The sequence below is a fragment of the Notolepis coatsorum genome (genome assembly GCF_963971535.1).
Source record: "Notolepis coatsorum genome assembly, chromosome: 15".
NCBI lineage: Eukaryota > Metazoa > Chordata > Actinopteri > Aulopiformes > Paralepididae > Notolepis > Notolepis coatsorum.
Genome location: NC_140179.1, coordinates 18254880 through 18276697, shown reverse-complemented (window position 1 = coordinate 18276697; position 21818 = coordinate 18254880). Strand labels below are relative to the sequence as shown.

General features: G+C 42.6%; 1 protein-coding gene across 1 annotated transcript in view; it reads left to right on the top strand.

Annotated features, from left to right (window-relative positions):
- The window catches only part of ttll12 (tubulin tyrosine ligase-like family, member 12), a gene marked incomplete at its 5' end in the record, with an annotated part of 98807 nt that extends 86447 nt beyond the window's left edge, over positions 1 to 12360 (top strand). The window contains 1 exon segment of the mRNA XM_084330914.1: positions 11737 to 12360. Within this exon segment, the coding sequence (XP_084187040.1) occupies positions 11737 to 11888 (152 nt within the window). The 3' untranslated portion in view covers positions 11889 to 12360.
- Between the last annotated feature and the right edge of the window lie 9458 nt (positions 12361 to 21818).

Genomic DNA, 21818 nt, shown 5'->3' with positions numbered 1-21818 from the left:
GGTAGCTCTCGGCTAGGTGGCAAATTAAAAGGTAGATCTTGGTTCAAAAAAGGTTGGGCACCCCTGCCCTAACCCAACCAAGATTATCTCCTTATTGACACCTCCATCCCAAATACCCAAACGGTTAACACGTTCTGTTCCTCTCAGTTACTTATAGAATCAAATGGATTCCATGTGTCTTTACCAATTCACAGAAGTTGTCAATCACTTGATCTCATAATACAAACGTCTATCTCCACAATTTACTAGGAGACAGTAAAGGTACTTATGAGCTAACTATGTGTGTAAATGATTACTTTATATGGGGGCATATAAAGCTGCCCCCAGCATAATAAAAGCTGTCCTGTGGTGCTTCAGCAAGATGTGTGTCTCTGTGAGAAAGCTGTCCTGTGGTGCTACAACAAGATGTGTGTCTCTGTGAGAAAGCTGTCCTGTGGTGCTACAACAAGATGTGTGTCTCTGTGAGAAAGCTGTCCTGTGGTGTTACGTTGATGCGTACAGGGTGTCTCAACTATGTCCATATTTGATTTGATTTGATGTTTTTTATTTTCGTGTCTTACATACAGGTGTATGCCCAGCCCATATGGGCTTACAAGACACATAACAATAAGTATATAATAATATACTTTACCAATTACTTAACAAATGACATATAGACCAAGATGGCCACAAGAATAAGAAAATACAAGAAAATACAATAAAACGTAATATAACACAAGCTGTACGCAATGTAAATAAACAAAGAAACAAGAGGAATTCAAATACAATTATATAGGATACAGTGTGTTTTGTCTCAAGTGCCATGCCTTCTCCAAAAGCAAAACCGAAGATGTCCTCCACAAAAAAACAACTCAACATACAACTCTCAGACTGCCAAAACAAATCCGGATTTACAATTTGAATTTTCTCAAATAAAGCCCTCCATATTAGTCCATGTTGGTACCTGTCCCTTCTCTGATGATCTATCGGGCCCTTTACATTCTACCTGTCAGAACGACGGCACCAGACAGACGGGGGGCGGGACGTTCACGGCTCCTAGAGTGACCGGGAACACAGCGGAGGAATTTGAGGACATGTGAATAATTTTTCTCCTCCTTACAACATGTGTATCGTTCACATGGTGCACGTCATGTGTGGATAATTTAGAAAAGGGATGGTTATCAAACCAAGATGAATTTCCCTATTGGGATTGAAGTGCAAACCTAACTTTCACCAATCTTCACAAAAAAAATGTAATTATAAAAAAAGATATATATATATAAAGGGTTAATCTTGATCAAACAAAGATGAATGTCCCTATTGGGATTAATAGTGCAATAACTTGCTTTTTCACAAAACTTCACTTAAAACAAATAAAAGGTGCCTCTTGATCATCAAACAAGAATGAATTTCCATATTGGGATTAATAAAGTGCAAATCTAACTTTCACCAAACATCACTTTTTGTAAAATAAAAGGTGACATTTCTTATTTTTTTTAAATTGTCCTAAATCATGAATTCGAATTAATCGATAAAATCGATTAATCTCCCAGCCCTAGCCTCCAGTTGTATACAGAATGCATCAGAACATATAGACAATAATCAATATTTCATACTTACAATTAAATATGTCTGCGCAGGAAGGATTTTAATTCATCAGTCGGTCAAGACATTTCAGAAAAGTTCCTCTCACTCATTTAATTTCATCATCCTTATATACTCTTTATCGGTGGGGGTGTGTGTGTGTTCAGATATATGTGTGTAAGGGTGTTTTCACACCTGTAGCTCGTTTGCTTTGTTCCGATTCAGGGAGACACAGGGACTATAATGATACAATTGTTGCACTTGTCCTTTAGTTCGTTTGTGTTCACACGGCTGTGTTAACAGCGGACCAAAACAAACGCACGCACGAGCAAACTGTCACTCATTGGTCAGATTGTCACTCACTGTCACTCATTGGTCACTCAACCCTGAATCTGACTCGAGCCTGACTTTACTGATGACCGCGGGCATTTTTTTTTTTTTCAGTTGACAGTCTTCGCTTGGATTTTTCTTAACTCGAAAATACAGAATACACTAATCCGATCATCGAAAATGGAGCATCAGCAGCGTGTTTGGTTGCCTGTTTTTATTGGCATTCTCTGGATGATATACTACTGTTCAGTCTGTGAAGAAAACATTCAATTTCAGCGAGCATCAAGGCTACGACTTGAAAATAATGTAATGATGCATATGATAAGAAGACGTGCTGCCTCACGTCGACACCGTAGGAGAAGACACGCTCTGATGGACGCATACGACCTATTCAACCAACGATTTCTCTTCCAAAGACGCATCACCAGGTAAGCTATTTTTCATAGGCCATCGGACAATTCCAAATAAGTTATAACGTTAGCCTAACGTTAGCATGTGTGTGTGTGTGTGTCTTCCTTTGATCATGTCGTGTTTTTTGTTATTAAAATTTGTTGACGTCATACAGCAACTCAGCTGTATTTGGCGATGTAATTGGGGACATGCAGCAAACTAGCCGTACTGTATTGTACCCATTCTGCAATCTAATAAAGTTTACAATCAATCAGTTGCCCCCCAACTCCCTGCTATATAAATAAACGTACAGTGCCTGCTTAGCCTAACCCCAATCTTCACTTTTCATGAAGTATTGATTGAAAACTTTATTACCAGATTGCAGAATGGGTACAATACAGTACAGCTCAATACACGCAATTGTTAAGGGAATGCAGACCAGAGAAAGACTTTCGTCTTGTTTACATCAGGGTCCCCCATTTTCAATTCATCATAACATGACATACAGATAGACAGTACTGCTACATCTATACATTTATGACATACCAGATTTACAAATACAGTACTGTTTGTGATACAAGAAGAGTCTAAAAAAGAGGGTATATACATTTGACGTAGAAACTGTACATTGGAGGAGGTTGGGTAGGTGGGGTGGGGTGGGAGACTGTACATTGGAGGAATACAACCTATTTTTTGTCAAATTGGTTGTATTTGAATGGTGGGTAGTAAGTTCAATAGGTTATGCTTACCTGCCTGGTTGTTGACCTGATCTGTATTTGCTGGTTGTAAACCATAATGTTAATGACGCATTGGAATAACATTTTCTATCTCTCTGCCTTTACTGCAGGGGCATATGGGTATATCCACGTACCCATGCTTGGTGGCCACACATCTACAGTACTAGGACTGACCACGAATGGCTGCTAAACTTCAGGATGTGAAGAGGGACTTTCATACACTTGTGTGATACACTCCGGCCCTGGTTGACCCGTCACACCACCAGATTTAGAAAGCCAGTTCCTGTTGTAGAGGTTCGAGTGGCAATCCGTGTCTGGAGATTGGCAACAAACCTTGAATACCGCTCTCTTTCTCATTTGTTTGGCGTTGGCTTGTCCACATGCTGTGTTATAACTCAACAAGTTGTCACTGCCATAAATGTTATAATGAAGCCACAGTATATAAAAACACCCTCTGCTGCCCAGTTCAGATCAATAGCACAAGGCTTTCGCGATAAATGGAGATTTCCCCAAGTAGCTGGTGCTATTGATGGAACCCATATTAACATCAAAGCTCCACCTGACACCCCGGCGGATTACTTCAATAGAAAAGGCCATTATTCCATTATTTTACAGGGTGTGGTGGACAACAAGCTCAAGTTTTGGGACATAAATGTTGGGCGGCCAGGTAGGATACACGATGCCCGTGTTTTCGCCCTGTCGAGACTATGAGCGTGGTGACAGAGGCACACTAGTAACAAGAGTGACTGAAGCATTTGAGGGAGTTGATGTGCCACTTGTCATTTTAGGTGATTCGGCCTACCCTCTGCTGTCTTGGGTTATGAAACCTTACCGTGAGGGTAGAGGAGTAACACCAGAACAGATAGGTTTCAACCATCGCCTTAGTCAAGCACGCATGACTGTAGAGCGTGCCTTTGGGCGTCTCAAAGGCCGCTGGAGATGTCTCCTAAAGTGTAATGATGCCCACATTGCCCTGGTCAGCCAAATCATTGCAGCATGTTGTGTACTACACAATTTCTGTGAAGTTAACAATGAACAGTTCCTTGATGGAGACAATGTAGTGAGAGAGGAGGATGAGGACGAAGAAGATGTGAGACAAGGCCATCAGCAGGACAACGGAAGGGCAAATGAAATTAGAAATGCACTTTGCAGATATTTTTCTAGAATGTAACGTCAGGATTCCTGTAACTTCCAATCAAATCCTCCAGATTAATACCTAGCCCTTGGTTTTGTGTCTTTCTTTTCTCTCTATTGCTGTCAGGGTTGTAAAAAGGATTACGTTTATTGTTCTCAGGGTTGTGAAAATAAAAGTTACTGGAGGCAAGCTGTTTGTTGTAATGTTATGTCATTTTATAAAAGGTTTAACAATTTAAAAATACAATGTTACTTTAAAAAAAACAATAACAAGATAAATTGTTAACAGTGTTTATACAATTGTAAACTATTTTCTTATAAAATGCAAAATAAAGTGATTTTTTTTTTTTTTTTGAAAAGCCTTTCTCTTCACTTACATCATACAAAACAACAGGCCAGAACAATCCCAACAATCTTAACAGGGTTCAGGCAGGTTCTCAACTCTACAAACAGGTCAGCAATGTTTCAATCTGCTTCAGCGCATAGTAAAGCATATAACAATATAACATATAACAATAGGTCTGAACAATTCAAGTTCTGAACTAATATGCACTACTCAATTCTGCTCAATTCTACAAGTGACACAATTGCTGAACTGAATGAATGAATGAATGAAGTTATATACAGAATGTATTAGAACACAGTTATATACAGAATGTATTAGAACACAGTTATATACAGAATGTATTAGAACACAGTTATATACAGAATGTATTAGAACACAGTTATAAACAGAATGTATTAGAACACAGTTATAAACAGAATGTATTAGAACACAGTTATATACAGTTATATACAGAATGTATTAGAACACAGTTATATACAGAATGTATTAGAACACAGACTTCCAGTTATATACACACCAGTTATATATATATATATTTTATTTTATAAAAAAAAATTGTTGCACTACCTATCTTTGTGAAAGTGGCTTCTCAGCTCTGGTCCAGCTGAAGACAAAGCAGAGGAACAGATTGGACATTGAGCACGACCTCAGAGTTGCTTTGTCTACCATCACCCCAGACTTTGAGACTCTTGTCAGGAGCAAACAACATCCCCAGTTATCCCATTAGTTCCCTGGGATGTTAAGCTAAGAAGCATTATATTATTTATTATTTGTTAGAGTTTTTACCGTGCCTCAAACAAGCACAAACCAAAAGTTAAGAACAACACAAGACAACAGGTATTCTATTCAGGCTGCAGCAGGGGTAATCATCAGGCCTCACACAGTCAGAGTGGAGGTCCCCGAGTGACTACCAAGCTTCAACTCCCTGCCGCCTTCCTTTTATTCACAAATTGCAGAACAAAGATTGCATCACGTTACATAGACATGTGACTAAAAGCGTGGCAATAGACATGTGGCCGTGCTGATAACAGAGAAAAGGATGTGCCGTGCTGACTCTAAGAAAAGCTAGTGTGTGTGAGCTAGTGTATGTGTTGATAAGCAGGCAATCCAGGGAAAGAGGAACCTTCAGTTTAAGGCTTGCTGACTGTGTCGATTCAGCTTAAACTTGTTGAGTGTGCTTTTGCAAACACAGAGTGAACTATTGTAACAGAGTGAGTTCTAATTCATATATCATACATTGCAGATAACAAAATAAAACTTTATACATTGATTATCTTTAACATTATTATTATTTTATTTCATTGTGTTTTTATCCCTAGCTGCACTTTTGTTGCAACCCCAGTTATCCCATTAGTTCCCCCAAACTTACTGTAGGTCTGTTATGTTAAGTTAAGAAGTCTGCTAAGAAGCATAATTATTTATTATTATTATTATTATTATTATTATTTTATTTCATTGGGTTTTTAGCCCTTTTGTTGCACTTTTTTGTGTTTATTTTGTGTTTGTGTTTAGTGCATGAAAGATTGTGTATTACTGCAAAAAAATCAATAAATCATGGTGGTTAAAAAATGTTGGGTCCCGAGGCTAGACCAATTGAGAACCAGTGATATACAGCATATAGAATGCATTAGAACACAGGCCAGGCCTCCCCCTTCCTCAGAGATACATTGAAACACAGTTGGAAAACCCCAGAACTGACATTGATTACTATTGTAATTAATGGTCCACCATTACATTCACATAAGACCCATTGAGATGGAAGAACACGCGTTAGCCATGTCCTGTCCGGGGCGCACCCGGCTGGGTCAGGGTCAACTTCTAATTCTGTCACAGGAGAACTGGGGATGTCATGAGTTCATCAAGAGGGCAGATAGTCATGGGTAAGTTCATTAAAGGGATAGTACAAAACAGTATATAATAATTTAAAAAGAAGAACCTACCAAAATGTGTACGTAAACAGGATGTACATAAAACACGATTAACTAGTTTATGATTTCCCAAGTTATGGCTTCTGTCCCTGATGTCTCAGTATATTTCCTATACAAGGTTCATCCCACGATCTCTCTGCCGGCCTGTGGGGGCTCTGTCTGTCTGTGTGTCTCTCTCTCTCTGCTGGGTGTGTCTAAAACTCGAGGTGAGCGCTCGTCTGCAGCAGTGGCCCCCAGGCTGTGGAACGGTCTTCCCCCAAGATCTGCTGCCTCTGGATGCTTTTAAATCCCGCCTCAAAACCCACCCCTACTCCATAGCATTTGGCTAGGATTAAATTGAGCTTTTAAATGCGCTATATAAATAAATTACTTGACATGACAGTAGGGCAGCTACTACGCAAAACAACACATCTGGTCTGTCCACTGTGACTGGTCCAATGTAGCTGTGGTGTCCATTTTAAATAAATGTTTTCATTCATTCATTCATTGATGTGGTAGTCTACACCCTCCCCAGACCGACAGTAGGGCAGCATGTGGTAGTCTACACCCTCCCCAGACCGACAGTAGGGCAGCATGTGGTAGTCTACACCCTCCCCAGACTGACAGTAGGGCAGCATGTGGTAGTCTACACCATCCCCAGACCGACAGTAGGGCAGCATGTGGTAGTCTACACCCTCCCCAGACCGACAGTAGGGCAGCATGTGGTAGTCTACACCCTCCCCAGACCGACAGTAGGGCAGCATGTGGTAGTCTACACCCTCCCCAGACCGACAGTATGGCAGCATGTGGTAGTCTACACCCTACAGTCAGCCCCATCTCGGAGGCCACCTTTATACTCTCTCATATAAAGGTCATCCCAGGGTGTGTTTATAAACATGGGTGGATCCTTTTCCCATTGGTAGATCTGATGTCTCTTATGTCATTGGTTGTCCTGAATTAGGGAGGTGTGTGTGATTTATTTACTGTCACTTACTAACGGGTTCATTGGCCGGCTCCCTTGCTGTGGATCAAACCGGTTTCATCTGGATCTTAAATGTCATCCTAAGGAGTGCTTCTGAGTTTGCCTCACCTCAACTAACCTTTCCTTAGGTTATAAATAACCTCCCCCTAGGCTAGGTTTACTCAACTCTAAAAATAGAGTCTTCATGGACACAGAGTTGTCTGTCCATGAGACGTGATTTGTCTTACATTCATATGTAATGTAATCTATTTTATATATGATGTTGGCATACTTAAATGGCATTCTGCCACCACAGCCTATTCTCAGTCCTTGCCCCACAATGGTGGAATGAACTACCCACCCCAGTTAGGACAGCCGAAACCCGTCCAATCTTTCGCCGTCGACTAAAGACGCACTTCTTCAACCATTATCTGAAATAATGAAAACAAAAAGATCTAACCCTAACTAACCTTACTGTCATGCAGTGTTAATTCTGGCAGCTATTTTCATTTTAGTTTTAGTCTTAGTCATGTGTCAAGTGCTCCTTTTTCGTTTTCATCATATTTAGTCATCTTCATTTATTTTTCGTTTAGTCAGTTTTAGTCAACTAAATGTCTGAGCATTTTAGTCTTAGTCAGTTTTTGTCTCAATTTTGTCTTTTTTGTTTTAGTCTAGATTTAGTCGACGAAAACGGATGACATTTTTGTCTATTTTTAGTTAATGTACAAAATTGTTTTATATTATATAAATTATAAAACGTTTCTTTTCTTTTTTACAGCTACTGTTTTATATATACTGTTTTTTAGTAATAACTAGAAAGTAATGGTATTTATTCAACAACAGGTGATTGTATAGATTAGTATTAGTATCATTAAATGACAACTATGCTCAACTAATGCTTCACCCACGGAAAGGTTGTTGGCACATTGTTTCCACACGGACATTATACGGTGTTGCACTTGCTTCCAGAAGGCTCCATTTAGGTTATCTAGTAGCAGAGGCTCTGTTGTGATTGCACAATAAATATTCAACATTCTCTTTTGAGACTCCGCCTCAGACTCTTATCATTTGGCACTAAAAGCTAAACATTGTCACCGGTATGGCTGTCCGCAACATGTCATTAATTGTGTGCGAGAGGTCGATCAGTTAGCCACATTAGCATGAGCTAGGTTAGCCACTAGTTAATGCGAGCTAGATGGAAATACAAACAATGTAACGTTACTGGTGAAAAAGTGATTTACCTTGGAATACTCCTTTGCCAACTTGATGTACTTTGCTTGCAGGTCTGCAGCTGGATTATGAATAGTCCCAATTTTAGCCAAGGTAACGTTAAGCTAAAACTAGCTTTTCAAATAGCTCTTCAGCTAATGCTAATAACAGAGCTCCCCGTCACACTGCTCTGTCGGGACGATGGCATTAAGAAAAGTTATAATTATTTTGTCTAGTCTTGTTTTAGTCAACAATATCAACATACATGAAGAGAAATTTCGTCCTGGTTTTTGTAAATTACATTTTTGTGTCCTCAGTTGTGGTCAACGATATTTAATAAACTATTTAGTCTCGTTAGCGTGACATGGTCTTCAATAACGTGATGTCACGTCACGAACATCTTTCGTCATCATTTTAGTTGACAAAATTAACACTGCTGTCATGCACTTGTCCTAATATACTAACCTACACTGTAACACGCAACACTTTGATGAACATTGTTACTCAGCTGATAGAGTTGTACCCTTCCTGATGACTTGTTGTACAGAACTTGTAAGTCGCTTTGGATAAAAGCGTCAGCTAAATGACTAAATGTAAATGTAGTCTACACCCTCCCCAGACCGACAGTATGGCAGCATGTGGTAGTCTACACCCTCCCCAGACTGACAGTAGGGCAGCATGTGGTAGTCTACACCCTCCCCAGACCGACAGTAGGGCAGCATGTGGTAGTCTACACCCTCCCCAGACCGACAGTAGGGCAGCATGTGGTAGTCTACACCCTCCCCAGACCGACAGTAGGGCAGCATGTGGTAGTCTACACCCTCCCCAGACCGACAGTAGGGCAGCATGTGGTAGTCTACACCCTCCCCAGACCGACAGTAGGGCAGCATGTGGTAGTCTACACCCTCCCCAGACCGACAGTAGGGCAGCATGTGGTAGTCTACACCCTCCCCAGACTGACAGTAGGGCAGCATGTGGTAGTCTACACCCTCCCCAGACCGACAGTAGGGCAGCATGTGGTAGTCTACACCCTCCCCAGACCGACAGTAGGGCAGCATGTGGTAGTCTACACCCTCCCCAGACTGACAGTAGGGCAGCATGTGGTAGTCTACACCCTTGTTAGGGAATTCTTCCCACCCAAGTTCTTTAATTGATATTAGTATGGACCAGCTGACCAGAGATTCACAAGCGACAAAGTTCTATTTCTCAGACGGTGTCTTTATTGTCGAACACAAGAACACAGAACTCCGACCAGCCCTTCCACGGGGCTCAGTCTCCCAGAATGAAGACATGACATGACAGCGTTATATACCCTCTTGCACAAAGAGAGAAGGGGAGGGGTGTGTGTGTGTGTATATGTATCTGTGTGTGTGTGTGTGCTTGTCTGTGTGGTGTGTGTTTAAGTGCAAGAGTTAATGGGTGTTTTCTGAGACGCGGTGAGTAGGGCTGGTTAACTATTTTACCGGCCCGACCCAGCACTCGTCAAGGGTCAACGGGTCCTGAAGATAACCTACCTGGGTTCCATCCTAGAGGCTAATCTCTCCTGTGACAAAATGGCATCCAATGTAATAAAAAAAGTCAACCAACGAACACGATTCTTGTACCGGATCTCCTCTCTGGTAAACAAGAATACCCTGAAGACTCTGGCAGGAGCACTCATTCAGGGGTACTACGACTATGCTTGCACCTCATGGTACCAAAGCACCTCAAAGGCGCTAAAAACAAAATTACAAACATCTCAAAACAAACTGGTCAGACTACTGCTTGACCTTACTCCTAGAACCCACCTCACCCCTGCCCACTTTGACAACCTAGGATGGCTTAGAGTAGACGACAGAGTACAGCAACTTGCAATGGGCCTGGTCTACAAGATACACTACATGACCAAGGTACCCATGTACATGTCAAAATACTTCCCAAAGGTCAGTGAATACCACGATCACAACACCAGAGGGAGCTCCACAAATCATGTTAAACCCAGATTCGGCTCAAATAAGGGACTAAACACGTTTCGCAATTATGCCACATCAATGTGGAACGCCCTACCCAAAGCTGTAAAGGAATGTGGATCACTACCCACTTTCAAAACCTCTCTCAAGGGACACCTACGGGAGACTGCAATTCAACACTGGCCCCTGTAAATATCCTAACCCAACCCCCTCCAATGTACAGTCATTTACCTAGTATGGTTTTGTCAATAGTCCAATGTACAATTTTGTTTGTTTGTACAGTGTCTCCCCCCCCCCCCCCCCTCAATGTACAGTTTTGCTTGTTTATACAGTGTGCCCCCCCCCCCCCCCAACCACCTCCAATGTAAATTACCCAGTATGGTTGTCAATATCCCAATGTACCCAACCCCCCCCCCACCCAACCTCCTCCAATGTACAGTTTCTACGTCAAATGTATATACTCCCTTTTCTTGACTCCTTCTGTATCACAAACAGTACTGTATTTGCAAATCTGGTATGTCATAAATGTATAGATGTAGCAGTACTGACTATCTGTATGTCATGTATGTCATATATGTCCTGATGAATTGAAAATGGGGGACCCTGATGTAAACAAGACGAAAGTCTTTCTCTGGTCTGCATCCCCTTAACAATTGTGTGTATTGAGCTGTACTGTATTGTACCCATTCTGCAATCTGTTAATAAAGTTTTCAATCAATCAAGTTCAGGCACTTCATCTGAGAGTTCGTGATTTTCGTGACAGTTGAAGCCAGCCCATCGAGAGTTCAAGGTCATAAATCTATGTGTGTGTGTAAGTGTGTGTGAGCTATGTGTGTGAGTGTGTGTGTGGAGGGAGACACAGAGCCACTACAGCCTGCATCGTGGGGAGACAATGGGTGCTCAGATACATAAGATATTGACATCCAATATTACTAGATCAATGAACTAAACTATCACCCTCCCCAGACCGACAGTAGGGCAGCATGTGGTAGTATACACCCTCCCCAGACTGACAGTAGGGCAGCATGTGGTAGTCTACACCCTCCCCAGACTGGCAGCATGTGGTAGTCTACACCCTCCCCAGACTGACAGTAAGATAGAAAGACACAAAAATAATAAACATTGATATTGGTTGACTAATTGATTGAATGGACTAATGACTAAGTGGTGGCGGCCGTGCTGATGTGTGTGTGTTCTGCTCCCGGGTCAGGTGGGCGCGTGATGAAGCCTCAGGTCTTGGAGGTGAACTTCAGTCCGGACTGCGCCCGGGCCTGCCTGTACCACCCGGCCTTCTACGACCACATGTTCCAGACGCTGATCCTGGACCAGGCGGAACACTGTCCGGTCACCAGGATCCTGTGACCAGAACTGACCTGAGACCCTCACAACACCGACCAGCGCTGCCCTGCTGTCTAAATCCCTGCTCTTCTCTCCCTCCCTCTCTCTATCTCTCTCTCCCTCTGTCTCTCTCCCTCCCTCTCTCTACCTCTCCCTCCCTCTCTATTTCTCTCTCTCTCTGTCTCTCTCTCTCTCCCTCTCCCTCCCTCTCTCTACCTCTCTCTCCATCTCTCTATCTCTCTCTCTGTTCTCCTCCCTCTCTCTCTCTCAATTCAATTCAATTCAATTCAATTCAAATGAGCTTTATTGACATGGGAAACATACGTTTACATTGCCAAAGCCAAACAAAACAAAACAATCAAACAGAGAAAATAAAAGAAATCAGTACATTACAGATGGAATTTCTTGTATGATTGACAGTCTTTATGGTGGTTGTATTCCGTTGGATGTCCTTTTCTTGTCACAGCAGCTCACAAATCTTGCTGCTGTGTTTGCACCTATCTCTCCCTCTCTCTCTCTATCACTGTCTCTCTCTATCTCTCCTCCTCTCTATCTCTCTCTCTGTCTCTACCTCTATCTCTCTCTCTCTCCCTCTATCTCTCCCTCTCTCTCTTTGATTGATTGATTGAAAACTTTATTAACAGATTGCAGAATGGGTACAATACAGTACAGCTCAATACACACAATTGTTAAGGGAATGCAGACCAGAGAAAGACTTTCGTCTTGTTTACATCAGGGTCCCCCATTTTCAATTCATCATAACATATATGACATACAGGTAGACAGTACTGTTACATCCAGACATTTATGACATACCAGATCTACAAATATACAGTACTGTTTATGTGTACAAAAGGAGTCTAAAAAGAGAGTATATACATTTGAGGGGGAATAAACTGTACATTGGAGGTGGTTTGGTGAGTGGAGTGGGGGGGGGAACTACATTGGAAGTGGGGGGGGGGGGGGGTTGGGTAGGCGGGGTGGGGTGGGGAAAACTACATTGGAGGTGGGGGGGGGGGGGGGGTTGGGTAGGCGAGGTGGGGGGGGGGGACTGTACATTGGAGGGGGTTGGGTTAGGACATTTACAGGGGCCAGTTTCGAATTGCAGTCTTCTGTAGGTGCTCTTTGTGAGAGTGGTTTTGAAAGTGGGTAGTGATTCACATTCCTTTACGGCTGTGTGTAGCTCTCTCCCTCTCTCTGTCTCTCTCTCTCCCTCCCCCTCTCTCTCCCTCTCTCTCAACAGTCAGCATGTGTGAGTGTGACAGTGATGGAAGCAGCTGTGATAATGTCGCAATAAAAGGCCTTTAGTAAATGTTTTCTACATTCTGTTTATTGACATTTAGTCATTTAATTAAATTAAATTTCAAACCTTTATTTAAAGGCAACTGAGGTTTCCCTCGTTTACAGTAGGCTACATACAGAAATAAGCTAAGAAAGGCATATAGAATCACACAGCATATAAAATCTATAAGACGACAAGACGAGGCTAAAGTAAGGATAACAAATCAATTAAAACACGTACAACTTGATTGACAAAGGTTGGAGATCAAGGTTTTAAACTCTGCATCAGAGGGGAGAATCTCAAGCTTTAATGACTGTTGGAGTTGATTCCATGAGCTAGAGAGGCAGCATAGAGAAATGCAGATTTACCTTGTTCAGAGCAAACTGGACCTTAAGGACCAGCCTGTCACTAGAACGGGTTCCATAGGTTCCAACATTCCATTCCAATAATGATGCAGTATACATCTTGTTCTGTTGAGTTGACCCAGGAACTGTGACAGAACTTGAGTATTGGAGAACAATAGGCCGTCTTTGGTAGGTGTGTGTGTGGGGGGGGGGGGGGGATCACAAGTGGGGGGAGGGGGACATAAGAGTATTCTACAGAAACCAGTCGCTGACCTCTGCCTCTGGACTTCCAGGTCTGCAGGACTACAGCTGGTTCATCCTGGACTTCCAGAGTCCAGGTCTGCAGGACTACAGCTGGTTCATCCTGGACTTCCAGAGTCCAGGTCTGCAGGACTACAGCAGGTTCATCCTGGACTTCCAGAGTCCAGGTCTGCAGGACTACAGCAGGTTCATCCTGGACTTCCAGAGTCCAGGTCTGCAGGACTACAGCAGGTTCATCCTGGACTTCCAGAGTCCAGGTCTGCAGGACTACAGCTGGTTCATCCTGGACTTCCAGAGTCCAGGTCTGCAGGACTACAGCTGGTTCATCCTGGACTTCCAGAGTCCAGGTCTGCAGGACTACAGCAGGTTCATCCTGGACTTCCAGAGTCCAGGTCTGCAGGACTACAGCAGGTTCATCCTGGACTTCTAGAGTCCAGGTCTGCAGGACTACAGCAGGTTCATCCTGGACTTCCAGAGTCCAGGTCTGCAGGACTACAGCAGGTTCATCCTGGACTTCCAGAGTCCAGGTCTGCAGGACTACAGCTGGTTCATCCTGGACTTCCAGAGTCCAGGTCTGCAGGACTACAGCTGGTTAAAGCTCCTGCTGCCTCCCAGCTCGTAGTCCAGGGAGAAAGTGAAGAGAAAGGGGGCAAGAGTGTGCCCTTGCAGCACCCCTGCAATATAATAATAATATAGTATAGTATATACAAAATATACAAATGAGTACTACTGAGTGTACTGCTAATCAGATGTATGTACAGAGTGGTAGTATTAATATGTACAGTGATACTACAAGTGTAATCAGATGTATGTACAGAGTTGTAGTATTAATATGTACAGTGATACTACAGGTGTAATCAGATGTATGTACAGAGTTGTAGTATTAATATGTACAGTGATACAGGTGTAATCAGATGTACAGAGTTGTAGTATTAATATGTACAGTGATTCAGGTGTAATCAGATGTACAGAGTTGTAGTATTAATATGTACAGTGATTCAGGTGTAATCAGATGTATGTACAGAGTTGTAGTATTAATATGTACAGTGATACAGGTGTAATCAGATGTATGTACAGAGTTGTAGTATTAATATGTACAGTGATACAGGTGTAATCAGATGTATGTACAGAGTTGTAGTATTAATATGTACAGTGATCCAGGTGTAATCAGATGTATGTACAGAGTTGTAGTATTAATATGTACAGTGATACAGGTATAAAGACACTGGCGTTGTGTTGAGACCTTAAAAGACGAAGATAATTAGTCTTTCAGGGTTTTTATTCCAGAGTGAATAAACAATATTAAGGCACACACAGCCATGGACACCATCCACTCAGCCTGAGAGCACGATAAGTGTCACGAACAAGAACCGTCACAGAAAGGCATGCGGTCGGCGCTAGTGGATTCCAAACCAATGGTTAACAGGCATGGCTTTTTCAGAAAATAGTAACGGACAAACAAGGACACAGTTTGGGGTTTTAAAATAGCGGACAGATGGTCAGGAATCCCCGCTCAACAGGTGGCTGCTGTATAAGTCCAGAGGAATTGCATCACATTCCTTATGTGAGCACAAATAGAATGCCTGTCTTTTGTGCTACAGTATCATGCTGTCTTCCCTGTTCCCCCCATGGTCTCATCTTCCTTTTGTTTTTGTTGCTTCTTTGTTTTTGTTTCTTTGTTTTTACTTTGCTCCCGACTATTGTCAGCGACTTCGGGTCATTGAGAAGCGCTATATAAATTAAATGAATTATTATTATTATTATTATTATTAAATACTAAGGAGTCACACTGGCCAGCAGAGTAACTAGAGTAGGATGTGTACAGATATATGTGGGTCATTTTGTTTACTCCTTGAATCAGGACAAAAGGATGTAGAATGTTAGACATGGGAAAGGAGTTCAACAATATGTCTTCTATTTATTGAAAGGATCAGAATCATAATGACATTTTATGTAGAGTGGTCCATGGAACACTTAACAGACATTAATGACATGATAGCGTTAATGGCATTAATGACACCCCCTCCTAATGTACAGTCTCCTCCCCACCGCATGTATATATTCTCTCCCCACCGTATGTATATTTCTCTCCCGCCCACCCAACCCCTCCTAATGTACAGTCCCCTCCCCATCATATGTATATACTCTGTCAGGATCTATGGGTAACAGTACTGTATATTTGCATATCATATATGTCACAAATGTAACAGTACTAAATACCTGTATGTCCCTATGCCATAAATGTCATGTATGTGTATGTCATAAATGTCACTATGAATTGAAAATGGGGGACCCTGATGTAAACAAGACAAACGTCTTTCCCTGGTCTCCATCCCCTTAACAATTGTGTGTATTGAGCCGTACTGTATTGTACCCATTCTGCAATCTGTTAAATAAAGTTTTTATTCATTCATTCATTCATTCAGCAAATATGACGAAAGAATAACCAGGAAGGGGATATAGAAGTATAGTAGGAAATAAGAGAATAGATGGAGAAAAGAGAGATTAAAGATGTGTGTGTGACTCCAGACCAAGAGAGCGGAGTCCAGCCAGAAAGAGAGAGCGAGCTGATGCCCTCATTATTATGCTCTGCTCTGTCCATAGGCGTATGTGGTTGGTGGCCAATCCAAAACAAGGCATCTGTGCATTTTCCCACCAAACCTAGGTTAAAATGCATAGCATGAATGAATGCATGTGTTTTTGGCTGACGTGTCTCTCCCCTAGCCCATCTAGCTTGGCCCAGAGATAACAGAAAGCACATGTGCCCTGGCCTTGACACAGAGATAACAGAAATGGGGGCGCCCCCCCACACCTACGCGGCCGTCCCGGGTTCGCTCCCGGCGATGATTTGTCGCATGTCCTCCCCACATCTTCTCCCACTCTCCCTCTCCTCTGTCGGCCTTGTATCATGGCCTATAAAGCTGTAAAAATGCTAAAATAAATGAAATGCAGAAATGCACATGTGCACCACTAAGATACCCATGTACATGTCGAAATACTTCCCAAAGGTCAGTGAATTCCACAACCACAACACCAGAGGGAGTTCCACAAATCATGTTCAACCCAGATTCGGCTCAAACAAGGGACTAAACACGTTTAGCTAATTATGCCACAACAATGTGGAACGCCCTACCCACAGCTGTAAAGGAATGTGAATCCCTACCCTCCTTCAAAACCGCTCTCAAAGAGCACCTACGGGAGGCCGCAATTCGAAACTGGTCCCTGTAAATGTCCAAACCCAACCCCCTCCAATGTACAGTTTCACCCTGCCTACCCCACCCCACCCACCCAACCCCCTCCAATGTACAGTTTTACCCCGCTTACCCAACCCCCCACCCACCCAACCACCTCCAATGTACAGTTTCCCCCCACCCCACCTACCCAACCTCCTCCAATGTACAGTTTCTTCCCCCTCAAATGTATATACTCTCTTTTTAGACTATTTTTGTATACATAAACAGTACTGTATATTTGTAGATCTGGTATGTCATAAATGTATAGATGTAACAGTACTGTCTATCTGTATGTCATGTATGTCATAATATGTTATGATGACTTGAAAATGGGGGACCCTGATGTAAACAAGACGAAAGTCTTTCTCTGGTCTGCATCCCCTTAACAATTGTGTGTATTGAGCCGTACTGTATTGTACCCATTCTGCAATCTGTTAATTAAAGTTTCAATCAATCAATCAATTACCCTAACCCTAAATTCCCTAACCCAGTCAGTTAACCCTAACTCTAAATGCCCTAACCCAGTCAGTTAACCCTAACCCTAAATGCCCTGTTAGTGGGGATTCTAATCTCTTGAAGGTGTCGTGGCAGTTCAGGTTACATTGTTTTCTGTCAGGAAACAGGTGACTGAACCGGGGTCATTGGAGGACAGGAGTGAGAGGGCACTGTGACCTCAGAATCTAGCCCAAACATGTTTGTTAGACATGAGTTGGCTAGGGGAGGACACATCGTATTCTCTTCTTGGAAAGAAGAAGGCATTCTTTTAGCTGGAAGGTCGGGTCCAGAGTGAATTTTCTTTGGGAGAGAGCCAGGTCGCTATTCAGACGTGCTGGCGCGGGGGATTAGGCTGGGGCTGGGTGGGGGATGGCACTGGGGCGGGGGCTGACGACAGGGCTAGATCCACAAAGAATGGATTGCACGGTGCTAATTGCCGTCGACTAAAGACTCACTTCTTCAACCATTATCTGAAATGATAATAATAAAAAAAAAATCTAACTCTGACTAACCTTACTGTCATGCACTTGTCCTAATAAACTAACCTACACTGTAACACGCAACACTTGGATAAACATTGTTACTCAGCTGATAGAGTTGTACCCTTCTTGCTGTCTTGTCGTACAGAACTTGTAAGTCGCTTTGGATAAAAGCGTCAGCTAAATGACTAAATGTAAATGTAAATGTAATTGCACCCTTACTTACAATTCATTATGAATTGAAAATGGGGGACCCTGATGTAAACAAGACGAAAGTCTTTCTCTGGTCTGCATCCTGTATTGGAATAAAATGATAACAGGAGAGCTGATGAAATAGAGATTAAACTGCAAGCAAAGAAACGTTTCGTTGTCTTTATTTGAATACGGCCGGACACTTGTCAAACAGAACAAAGGATTGTAATGTCAGAGAGTGTGCCTGACAGGTCAAGTGCATGAGGTATTTATGCTTGTCCCCTCTGATCTGATACGTGCCGAGTGACACATGAGACCCCTCGCTTACGATGCTTGTGGTTAAGCAGACGTGCCGAGTGGCACACTTGTGCTTAGGCAGGATGTTCCCATGCAGATATTGTCATCTCGAGCGTTGCAATTTAAGGGCCCTTTCTCACTCACTGCTCTGTGTCGAATCAGACCCGGCTCGCATCAGAAAAGGGTGTGTCTGTCTGAGTGAGAATGCTGTCCCCCGTCCCCGCCCCCCGCTGATTTGTCCCCGGGGGCGCTGAACCTGGACCACTGAAATAGGTGGTCTCAGGCGCGCACCCGTGGTCGACCAGTAGATCAATGACATTCAATATAATACATATAATCGATGCAGCAATGTTACTAGTAAAAGCTAACTAGCGTTTAGCCGTTAGCTTAGCGCTATCGTTAAAACGCTCAAAAGCGGACTCTACAACACCATCCATTCGTGATAAAATGGGGTGGGTTATATTGACAAGGCTTGACAACAGAGGTTCAAATATAACTTCATATTTATTGGCCATTTGTTCATTTTATATCAGCATCCAGAGTCCACAGTCGTGTTTACATTTTCGGTCGACCAGTAGATCAATGACATTCAATATAATTGATGCGAGCAATGTTACTAGTAAAAGGTTAAGCTAACTAGCGTTAGCCGTTAGCTTAGCGTTATTGTTAACCCTGCAAAACGATCAAAAGCGGACTCTACAACAGAGTTCCATTCGTGAGAAAAGGGGGGTGGGTTATATTGACAAGGCTTGACAACAGAGGTTCAAATATAACTTCATATTTATTAGTTATTTGTTTCTTTATATCCTGTGTTTACATTTCGAGCGTGACATCATCGACTACGGCAAGCTTACAAGCTCAAAACGCAAACCGTAAACAAAACCCAGAGCGCACCCAGACTGAAGTGTGTACACAAACTAGAGGGGGGAGAGGGGGGGGGGGGGGGGGAGTTCGCATCAGATCTCGGAACGGGCAGAACGGAACGAAATAGAAACGAATAGGGTGAGTGAGAAAGGGCCCTAAGGTGTCAGGCAATTTGGTAAAGGTTGAACGAAAGGTTAGTGCTTAATTGGTTACGGGGAGTTTGTGCAAAGCTGCTGTTTAAGGCGTTGTGGTTTAGCTGTGAGTTTCAAACAGGAGGTTTCATGCAAGACAAGCAGTTTCATATCTGCAGGTGTTTGAGATTATGCTGACAGAAATGCATATTAATTCCATTACAATTCTAAAATAGGTAATATATATATATTTGTAAAATCCACCACAAAGATCTTCATTCCAAATCCTAGCTATATCATGCTAACACTGTTGCTCCCTGCACAGTTTGTGAACTTGTATATTTTGTACCCAGTTTAATCACCTGTACATTGTATATCGCTGTTGCACTTTACTGTTACATTTGCACTCTTGGACTCTCTTGGTTTGGATGCCAAATTAATTTTCATTGTACTGTACTTATGCTGTATAATGACAATACATTTCAAGTTTCATAAGACTGGTACTCATCATCAGGTCCACAGACGGGCCTCCCATCTTCGTCTCCACAAAGTACTGGGGGGGGTCTACTGTATGTGAGACATATTTCCTTTAGAGTGAAAGAAAAATGATATATGTGAACAAGTATGTTGTGTGCTAGGTTGCTTGTGAGAGGTGACGGGTGGACCACCACCGGAGTCTCAAGGCGAGCACAGAAAGACTCAGAAGAAGCTTCTATCCCCAGGCAATCAGGCTGCTAAACGAACAATGACCACTACACAACAACAACCACCAAACGCACATAGCACACACATCCACACGCACACACTCACTTTAAACAAACACACTGTAGCACCCACTCCACACACTTTATAGCACACACCCACTTTAAACAAACACACTGTAGCACCCACTCCCCACACTTTATATTTATTGATGAAGGATTGCACTACAACTCGTACACCTTACTGTAAATTGTACCTAAATTGTACCTCATCCCATTTCTGCTTTGCACTATATAGTACTGTACATTAGTACACTGCATAGTATTGTATATTATATGGTAACTCAGAACATTGTACATATGTCTATACCGAACACTGTGACCTCATTTTCTTCTTCTAAATTACATGCTATACTATGTTATTTGATACTATCTTGTCTAGCACAGTCTCTGGAGCGTAACAGTAAGAAGCATTTTGTATGAAAGTATTCTGTACTTCTGTATGACAACTATTAAAGAAACTGGAAGAAACTGGAAAACACTGATGTTGTGTGTCCAGGGCAGGCAGACCTATTGTGGCTCATCCTCAGAGCTAAACATGCCCTGGTCCTCGCCAAGGACTGAACAAGTGAGGGTACCTGTGATTCTGTTCATCTTTCCACCTTGCTGTGTCGGCAGCTTGCTACAGGTACAAGTCATTTTTTAACTCCAGCCCATTACGAACCAACCTGTTTCCTTTCCCATGAATCCCTGCACAGCCACAGACACTAAACCGAAAGGAGCTTTAGCTGTCATGACATAAAGATGCCAGACATCCATACATCTGCTTATAGATCTGTATCATGTCTAGCTCAGGGAAGGCTTGTGTGCATTTAACATCCTGCTATCCTCAAATTTACATTGCATTTGGTTTCCTTGAGGTCAATTTGACCCCAGCAATTTAAACCTCTAGAAAAGGATTAAAATTGTAACCAAAGTTTATGTGTCAGGTAGGCCTACTTTACAAAAAGATAAGTTTGAAAAGATATACCCATGGGGTGCCCTTCCTACTACATCACACTACCGGTATACCCAAGCTGATACCCAGCCAGACCATCACATTACCATTACTATTACCATTCCTTTTTGTAAAGGAGTGTGAATCTCACTACCCACTTTCAAAACCACTCTCAAAGAGCACCTTAGTACGGGAGACTGCAATTCGAAACTGGTCCCTGTAAATGTCCAAACCCAACCCCCTCCAATGTACAGTTTCACCCCACCTACCCAACCATACACCCCCACCCCACCTACCCAACCACCTCCAATGTACAGTCCCCCCCCCCCACCTACCCAACCCCCTCCAATGTACAGTTTCACCCCACCTACCTAACCCCCCCCCCCCCCACCCCACCTACCCAACCACCTCCAATGTACAGTTTCTTCCCCCTCAAATGTATATACTCTCTTTTTAGACTCTTTTTGTATCACAAACAGTACTGTCTATCTGTATGTCATGTATGTCATATATGTTATGATGAATTGAAAATGGGGGGCCCTGATGACGTAAACAAGACGAAAGTCTTTCTCTGGTCTGCATCCCCTTAACAATTGTGTGTATTGAGTTTGATTGATTGAGCTGTACTGTATTGTACGGTACAATACAGTACAGCTCAATCAATCAAACCCATTCTTC